General features: G+C 41.7%; 3 protein-coding genes and 1 pseudogene across 3 annotated transcripts in view; all 4 read right to left on the bottom strand.

Moving 5' to 3' along the window:
• Nucleotides 1-2,094, bottom strand: part of LOC147817350 (protocadherin gamma-C3-like) — a 2,942-nt gene extending 848 nt beyond the window's left edge. Inside the window, exon 1 of the mRNA XM_087171028.1 lies at nucleotides 2-2,094. Coding sequence (XP_087027154.1) covers nucleotides 2-1,409 — 1,408 coding nt within the window. The 5' untranslated portion in view covers nucleotides 1,410-2,094. The remainder of the gene's footprint in view (nucleotide 1) is intronic.
• A 100-nt stretch (nucleotides 2,095-2,194) lies between these two features.
• LOC147817351 (protocadherin beta-16-like) lies at nucleotides 2,195-5,538 on the bottom strand. Its single transcript, XM_087171066.1, has one exon. The coding sequence runs from the start codon at nucleotides 4,867-4,869 to the stop codon at nucleotides 2,224-2,226; it is 2,646 nt and encodes an 881-aa protein (XP_087027192.1). The 5' UTR covers nucleotides 4,870-5,538; the 3' UTR covers nucleotides 2,195-2,223.
• LOC147817352 (protocadherin alpha-C2 pseudogene) lies at nucleotides 5,532-8,352 on the bottom strand (annotated as a pseudogene).
• A 206-nt stretch (nucleotides 8,353-8,558) lies between these two features.
• On the bottom strand, nucleotides 8,559-9,365 carry LOC147817353 (protocadherin beta-17-like; the record flags this gene model as incomplete). Its single annotated transcript, XM_087171029.1, has 1 exon — nucleotides 8,559-9,365. A coding segment is annotated over one exon (723 nt), but the record flags the coding sequence as incomplete, so codon positions are not given.
• Between the last annotated feature and the right edge of the window lie 9 nt (nucleotides 9,366-9,374).

Consider the following 9,374-nt stretch of genomic DNA (forward strand, 5'->3'; position numbering starts at 1 on the left):
TTATTCTCCATTACACGTATAGTAGAAAATGACTGAGGGAACTGTGGAACATTGTCATTAACATCCAGCAGCTCTAAAGTCATAGTTTCATTGTCAGATAAAGGAGGAGAACCTCTGTCTGTAACAGTGAAAGTGATGTCATATTCTGGAACCTTCTCACGGTCTAACAGCTCTGACACCACTAATTCATAATAGTTATCAGAGGATTCTCTCAGTTTGAAAGGCATATTATCTGGAATATGTAGATCAACAACTCCATTGTCACCTGAGTCTTTATCAATGACACTAACTACAGCTATCACTGTGTCTATTTGTTCATTTTCTTTGATAGGACTTTGAAAGGATTTGATGGAAATTTCTGGGTGATTATCATTCATATCTGTCACCTGTATTGTCAGTTTACACTGTCCAGATAAAGAGTTTTGTCCTCTATCAGCAGCAATAATTTCCATTTCATAAAGTTTAATATCTTCATAATTAATCATCTCTTTCACTCTGATTTCACCATTTTCTGGATTCAGGTTAAACATATTTTGTGTTCTCTCTGATGTGTACAAACTATATGAATAAACAATATCAGAATTGGACCCTTCATCTAAATCGGTGGCGTTTAGCTTGATTACTAGACTTCCAATCGGAGAGTTTTCCATCACATCTACGACGTATCTGTCTTTTTCAAATGCAGGGGCGTTGTCGTTCACATCGAGCACGCGAACAATGATGCTGGCTGTACCTGTGCGCGTGGGGACTCCACCGTCCACAGCAGTCAGTGTTAGATTATGAACAGGCTGCTGCTCTCTGTCTAAAGCTTTTTTCAAAATCAAATCAGCAAACTTTGTCCCATCTCTCCCGGTCTGAATTTCAAGCGCAAAGTGTTCACTTGAGCTCAGGTGGTAATTTTTCACAGAATTTGTCCCAACATCTGGATCTGCAGCGTTGTTCAGTGAGAATCTCTCTCCAATGGGGCTTGATTCAGAGATGTCCAAATGCATCGTTCCTCGTCGAAAATGAGGGGCGTTATCATTAATATCCATAATTTCCACCTCGATATTAAACATTCGTATTGGGCTTTCAATTGTAGCATCTAATTTAAGAAAACAAGACGTAGTGGTCTTTGACGGGCACAGAAACTCTCTGTCTATCCTTTCCAAAATAAACAGCTCCCCTGTGTCTTTGTTAATGTCAAGATATTTTTTGTTGCCTACAACGTCTACGCGCATTTTTCTTTTACTCAGAGTCTTTACATCTAATCCCAAATCAGTTGCCAAATTAGCAACAACAGAGCCTTCCTCCATTTCTTCGGGAACAGAATAATGGGTGACGGTGGATACCGTGTTCATGATAGCAGAAAGAAAAAGAAACACGGAAACGTACCCTCTCAGGGAATACTGACGAGTATGATGCGCCATTGAGAAGAATCCGTTTTTAAAGCCTTGGAATGTGATGAGTGTCGGAGCAACGAGAAATAGTCCTTTTATTCGATCAAAAAAGATAAGACGGTTTTCTTTCAAAACGTTTCTTTATACTAGTATCAGCAGAGCGTTGCGTGTAATATGTCTATCCGCCGAGTCTCCAATCAACTATCTTGAGAGGATGACTTCATCAGTGCGCATGTTTTTCTGGAGAGCAGCGACATGAACAGTACTTTATGAGCCTCTGCGCCTCATAAAATATCGAAGGTTCAAAGGTTTCGTGATTACTTGTGTGTGAACTTTGAATTTTGGTTAAAGCGTAATGAAATATCTTTTTTTTTTTTTTTGCCAGGTAGGGTTATTGGAAGATCGACAAGTTCTGATATTTGATGGTTGTATTATTTTTATAAGTATGCAAATGCACTGTTATTTTATCAGATTTGTATCCTATGTATAGACTGCTATTATGATATTTTGTAGGTGCAGTTAAATGACGCCACAGCCCTTGCCTTTATATTTGATTTTTACGCGTCGTTTTGGATGCCTAAAACCAGTGTCATAGAGTATGATAAGTACATTTGGTCTCTATTTTAATTCTTTTACTGTCATTACCTATACAATCTCGAATTTAAACTGTACATATATACAGTATAGGAGGGAAATTGATTCTTGGAAGGCACGAAGTGTGCAATTACCCAGTGATTTGTTTATATTTAAAAATATATACAGTATATATATTTGTAAACCCTTCAAAATATACCTGGATGTCAACTTAAATCACAACCACTGAAATGATTGTAAATATTTTTCCTTACTTAGTTGTAAAACAATAATGAATCGTACATTTTAAGGCATTGGATATGTGAAATACAGCAAGATAACTCCTGAAAAGAATATTAACTGAAGTAGTAATCTTCACCATTGCAAGGACCAAACAACAACAGTTATAAAATATAGTAATGCACACGATTATTTGTGGCTTTGTTGGAGGGACATGATTGGAAGACATCTGTGATAACGCATGTTTAACTGAGGTTTTCCATACCTGCAGAGTGGAAGCTGCTGAGTCACTAGTGTCTGTCACTCCTGTGCCTCTTGGTATACTGGACACGATGTATCTGGAGCCCTTTGGCACAGGCTGTCTGACCACCAGCTTTCCTTTCCTGGTCTCTGCTAGAAACAGACTGTACCAGTAGGCATCGTTGGAGACCAGAGTGGAATCTGCGATGGTGGAGTTCCTCTCACTGATCACACTGTTCCTGCAGGGAGGAGCTGCTTTGCTGGGTTTGGGTTTCTGGCACTTGAGCACGATGGTGACCAATATGGTGATGAGCAGGAGAAATGACACTGAGCCCAGACCGATCACCAAGTACAGGTTGAGGTCTGAGAAGATGTCATACTCTAGAGGAACCTCAGTCATGTCAGAATAGGCCTTAACAACAGTCTCCACTGTGGACAGCTTGATGGTGACTGTAGCAGAGAGAGCAGGCTCCCCGTTGTCCTTGGCAACAACAACCAGTCTCTGGTGGCGTGGATCTCTGTAACTGAACATCCTCATAGTCCGGATCTCTCCGTTGTATTGATCCAGACTGAACAAGGTGGCGTCAGTCACTTGTAGAAACTGGTAGGTAATCCGAGAGTTGTGCACAGAGTCTGTGTCTAAGGCTATCACCTTGGCAACCAGAGAGCCTTTATCTGTGGATCTGGGGATCTTTTCCTCCACCACTGAGCCGTGTGCGCGCCATGGAGAGACAATAACCGGAGCATTGTCATTCTGGTCCACAATAATGATGTGAACAGTCACGTTACTGCTGAGTGGAGGAGAGCCGGAGTCTCTGGCCTCAATGTGGAAAAGAAACTCCTTCTCAATCTCATAGTCAAAAGTTTTTAGTGCGTAAAGATTACCGTTCTCTGGATTGATGGAGAACAGCATGGACATGGAGGTGTTGGCTATCTCCTTCTCTAGGATGAAATAAACTAGATACTGGTTTTCATGGAGGTCAGGGTCAAAGGCAGTGAGTGAACTGAGCAAGGCCCCAGGTGCATTATTCTCCATTACACGTATAGTAGAAAATGACTGAGGGAACTGTGGAACATTGTCATTAACATCCAGCAGCTCTAAAGTCATAGTTTCATTGTCAGATAAAGGAGGAGAACCTCTGTCTGTAACAGTGAAAGTGATGTCATATTCTGGAACCTTCTCACGGTCTAACGGCTCTGACACCACTAATTCATAATAGTTATCAGAGGATTCTCTCAGTTTGAAAGGCATATTATCTGGAATATGAAGATCAACCACTCCATTGTCACCTGAGTCTTTGTCACTGACACTAACTACAGCTATCACTCTGTCTATTTGTTCATTTTCTTTGATAGGACTTTGAAAGGATTTGATGGAAATTTCTGGGTGATTATCGTTCATATCTGTCACCTGTATTGTCAGTTTACACTGTCCAGATAAAGAGTTTTTTCCTTTATCAGCGGCAATAATTTCCATTTCATAAAGTTTAATATCTTCATAATTAATCATCTCTTTCACTCTGATTTCACCATTTTCTGGATTCAGGTTAAACATATTTTGTGTTCTCTCTGATGTGTACAAACTATATGAATAAACAATATCAGAATTGGACCCTTCATCTAAATCGGTGGCATTTAACTTGATTACTAGACTTCCAATCGGAGAGTTTTCCATCACATCTACGACGTATCTGTCTTTTTCAAATGAAGGGGCGTTGTCGTTCACATCAAGCACGCGAACAATGATGCTGGCTGTACCTGTGCGCGTGGGGACTCCACCGTCCACAGCAGTCAGTATTAGATTATGAACAGCTTTCTTCTCTCTGTCTAAAGCTTTTTTTAAAATTAAATCAGCAAATTTTGACCCATCTCTCCCGGTTTGAATTTCTAGTGCAAAATGTTCACTTTCGCTAAGATGATAGGTTTTTACTGAATTCGAACCAAAATCGGGATCAATAGCGTTGGTTAGTGAAAAGCGCTCCCCTGGTGAGGTTGATTCAGATATGTCCAAATGCATTGTATCCCTACGAAAATGAGGTGCATTGTCGTTAATGTCCATTATTTCAACTTCAATGTTGAACAGTCGAATTGGATCTTCAATTGTTACATCCATTTTAAGAAAACAGGATGGATTCTTGCTGTTGCAAAGATGTTCCCTATCAATCGTTTCAGCAACGAATAGCTCCCCTGTTTCTTTGTTGATATCAAGGTATCGCTTATTAGCTATGACATCTAGTCTTATTTTGCGGCGACCCAATGCTTTTGCATCCAGACCCAAGTCCAATGCTAGATTAGCAACCACAGATCCCTGCTCCATCTCTTCGGGAATTGAGTAGTGTGTAACGGCAGATGTAGTAGGGAAGGCTACACATAATAAAATAAACAGCGAGACGTACCTTCTCCAAAGCCGGTTACGGAATTTAGAATCCATGATCATTATGTCGTGTTTGTCGACAATAAAACGGTATTGTGATAATCAGAATTAATACATTGGTTTCAGAGCAACGTTACTGTATGAAAATAACAAAACGAGTAATTATATTGCGACCCTGGCTTTCCTGATAAGAGAGCTGTAAAGAAATGGCTGTTCTGCTTCTTTCAACAACTGTCTCACCACAGTTGCGTCACAAAGACGTTGTTTTGGTGGTGAAGAGCGACGCTTTGTGTCAAATGTCCTTGGCAGCAGCTATAATCGAAAAAATGACCCCGACATATTCTTATTTCTATGTATAGGCTATCTAACAATTATTGTTAAAATAAATGGTATTACGCTGTAAAAAATATTTTGTGGCACTCAGTTAGTAGTAACACGGTATGCTGAAAAGAATAAAGTTGAATGAACAGCATATTTAAGCTGGAATTTACGCACTGATGATAAGAAACTGGAAGAAAGCGATTTAAAAGAAATAGTGAACAGCTGATTTTTTTTTGTTATCTTTTTGGTCGTGGGTGGTTTGCAAAATGATGAATTAAAAAATTGTTTTTATGAGTTTCAGAATAAAGCCGTTAAAGGGTGGATGTCATGATGAGCAGGACCTATTGTTCAAACATTATTTATTCGAAACAAGTTGAGTGCTAAATAAATAAATAAATATATCTATTAATGCCAGCAGAGTAGAGGGTCGAATACAAATCAAATTCACTCTCTCAATTTCATTAACTACATGTCTTGTTGAAACATGTTTAATTGCTGTTTTTTCATACCTGCAGAGTGGAAGCTGCTGAGTCACTAGTGTCTGTCACTCCTGTGCCTCTTGGTATACTGGACACGATGTATCTGGAGCCCTTTGGCACAGGCTGTCTGACCACCAGCTTTCCTTTCCTGGTCTCTGCTAGAAACAGACTGTACCAGTAGGCGTCGTTGGAGACCAGAGTGGAATCTGCGATGGTGGAGTTCCTCTCACTGATCACACTGTTCCTGCAGGGAGGAGCTGCTTTGCTGGGTTTGGGTTTCTGGCACTTGAGCACGATGGTGACCAATATGGTGATGAGCAGGAGAAATGACACTGAGCCCAGACCGATCACCAAGTACAGGTTGAGGTCTGAGAAGATGTCATATTCTAGAGGCACCTCAGTCATGTCAGAGTAGGCCTTAACAGCAGTCTCCACTGTGGACAGCTTGATGGTGACTGTAGCAGAGAGAGCAGGCTCCCCGTTGTCCTTGGCAACAACAACCAGTCTCTGATGGCGCGGATCTCTGTAACTGAACATCCTCATAGTCCGGATCTCTCCGTTGTATTGGTCCAGACTGAACAAGGTGGCGTCAGTCACTTGTAGAAACTGGTAGGTAATCCGAGAGTTGTGCACCGAGTCTGTGTCTAAGGCTATCACCTTGGCAACCAGAGAGCCTTTATCTGTGGATCTGCGGATCTTTTCCTCCACCACAGAGCCGTGTGCGCGCCACGGAGAGACAATAACTGGAGCGTTGTCGTTCTGGTCCACAATAATGATGTGGACAGTCACGTTACTGCTGAGTGGAGGAGAGCCGGAGTCTCTGGCCTCAATGTGGAAAAGAAACTCCTTCTCGATCTCATAGTCAAAAGTTTTTAGTGCATAAAGATTACCGTTCTCTGGATTGATGGAGAACAGCATGGACATGGAGGTGTTGGCTATCTCCTTCTCTAGGATGAAATAAACTAGATACTGGTTTTCATGGAGGTCAGGGTCAAAGGCAGTGAGTGAACTGAGCAAGGCCCCAGGTGCGTTATTCTCCATTACACGTATAGTAGAAAATGACTGAGGGAACTGTGGAACATTGTCATTAACATCCAGCAGCTCTAAAGTCATAGTTTCATTGTCAGATAAAGGAGGAGAACCTCTGTCTGTAACAGTGAAAGTGATGTCATATTCTGGAACCTTCTCACGGTCTAACGGCTCTGACACAACTAATTCATAATAGTTATCAGAGGATTCCCTCAGTTTGAAAGGCATATTACCTGGAATATGAAGATCAACCACTCCATTGTCACCTGAGTCTTTATCACTGACACTAACTACAGCTATCACTGTGTCTAATTCTATGTTTTCGTTGACTGGACTCTGAAATGATTTGATAGATATTTCTGGGTGATTGTCGTTCATATCAGCTACAACAATTTTTACTTTACACTGCCCAGACAGGCTGTTAGGTCCTTTATCTGTTGCTATGATTTCCATTTCATAACTCCGAATATCTTCGTAGTTCAACATTCCTTTCACTGTTATTTCACCAGTGGAAGGATTCAGGTTAAATGTTTCTTGTGTTTTCTCTGATGTATATAGACTGTATGTATATTCGATCTGTGCATTTGTCCCCTCGTCCAGATCTTTGGCATTCAGCTCTATAACAAGAGTTCCAACTGGAGAGTTTTCCATTATATTAATGTTATGATTATCTACTTCGAAAGTCGGGGCGTTGTCATTAGTGTCAAGCACACGAACAATGATACTGGCTGTGCCGCTTCGAGTGGGGACTCCGCCATCCACAGCCGTGAGAATTAAATTATGTACTCCTTGCTTTTCTCGGTCTAAACTCTTCTTTAATATTAAATCAGCAAATTTGGACCCGTCTCTTCCGGTTTGAATTTCTATGTCAAAGTGCTCACTTTCACTCAGAAGGTATGTTTTAACCGAATTTGACCCAAGATCTGGGTCGACGGCGTTATTAACAGAGAATCTCTCACCAGCTTGGGTTGATTCCATAATGTCCAGGTTGATGGTGTCTCGACGAAAATGAGGAGCGTTGTCATTTATATCCGTTATTTCAATTTCAATATAAAATATCCTCTGAGGGTTCTCCACAATAGCTTCCATTTTTAGATAACATGTCGGTGTTTTTATTGCACAGAGATACTCTCTGTCAACCCTTTCAACGATGTAAAGCTCTCCAGTTTCTTTGTTCACATCCAGATATCTTTTGCTGGATATGATGTCTAACCGCATCTCCCGCCTACTCAGAGTTCTCACGTCTAAGCCTAAATCGGAAGCTAAATTGGCGACAACTGAGCCTTCCTCCAATTCTTCGGGAACAGAATAGTGAGTTACGGCAATAACCGTAGTCACAAACGTGCCGATGAATAGGAGTGCACACACGTACCTCGTCCAAGAATTTCCAGTGCTGCGCATTTCCATTGTTTCAGGGCAAAAGAAATGTTCGTTTTTCAGTGAGTCAATACAGGTAGAACAGAAAAATGGTCAACGACAATGTAGTTTGAAGATGCCGATCAAAAAAATTGCTGGACTAAGGCAAATGAGCACGAAATAAATCCGCGAAATGCAGTTCAGCACCAGGAGCTGTCCACACGGTTTGTGTGGCTGTCCGGTCTGTCTCAGCATGAGACACTGTCATGGCGCCTGCAAAGTCATAGATTAGGGTGTTTAACTGGAGAACAGCGACGCTAGAGTGCAAGAAACACGCAACTGTATCGTGGTGGGTTTACATGCAAGTTATGACAATGTAGAAATAACGAATAATAAATAACCACGATGTTGAAATACTTTTGCATTACATCGAAATCTGTACGTAACTTTTGTTTGGACGATAGTCAAAATTGTGAACAGCGTTATTGGTAAGGAATGACTTAACTATGAATAAGAAGTAAGGAATCATATTGCTTCAGTTTAAATATTTTCACTATGTCTTCACCCAGGGAGACGTGCAATTAACGGTTAATTGGAGGAATTTTAATGAAAATTGAAAGAACGAGTGATGGTGATGCATTTAATTGTGAGTCAATTATTTACCTGCAGAGTGGAAGCTGCTGAGTCACTAGTGTCTGTCACTCCTGTGCCTCTTGGTATACTGGACACGATGTATCTGGAGGCCTTTGGCACAGGCTGTCTGACCACCAGCTTTCCTTTCCTGGTCTCTGCTAGAAACAGACTGTACCAGTAGGCGTCGTTGGAGACCAGAGTGGAATCTGCGATGGTGGAGTTCCTCTCACTGATCACACTGTTCCTGCAGGGAGGAGCTGCTTTGCTGGGTTTGGGTTTCTGGCACTTGAGCACGATGGTGACCAATATGGTGATGAGCAGGAGAAATGACACTGAGCCCAGACCGATCACCAAGTACAGGTTGAGGTCTGAGAAGATGTCATACTCTAGAGGAACCTCAGTCATGTCAGCGTAGGCCTTAACAGCAGTCTCCACTGTGGACAGCTTGATGGTGACTGTAGCAGAGAGAGCAGGCTCCCCGTTGTCCTTGGCAACAACAACCAGTCTCTGGTGGTGTGGATCTCTGTAACTGAACATCCTCATAGTCCGGATCTCTCCGTTGTATTGGTCCAGACTGAACAAGGTGGCGTCAGTCACTTGTAGAAACTGGTAGGTAATCCGAGAGTTGTGCACTGAGTCGGTGTCTAAAGCTATCACCTTGGCAACCAGAGAGCCTTTATCTGTGGATCTGGGGATCTTTTCCTCCACCACAGAGCCGTGGGCTCGCCACGGAGAGACAATAACCGGAGC

This window comes from Seriola lalandi, unplaced genomic scaffold (genome assembly GCF_002814215.2).
Source record: "Seriola lalandi dorsalis isolate HSWRI2012SDOR001 ecotype SW California unplaced genomic scaffold, Sedor1 jcf7180002054973, whole genome shotgun sequence".
NCBI classification, from domain to species: Eukaryota; Metazoa; Chordata; class Actinopteri; order Carangiformes; family Carangidae; genus Seriola; species Seriola lalandi.

Coding starts and splice junctions, on each gene's coding strand:
- LOC147817351 (XM_087171066.1), bottom strand. CDS start 4,869: ATGATCATGGATTCTAAATTCCGTAACCGGCTTTGGAGAAGGTACGTC.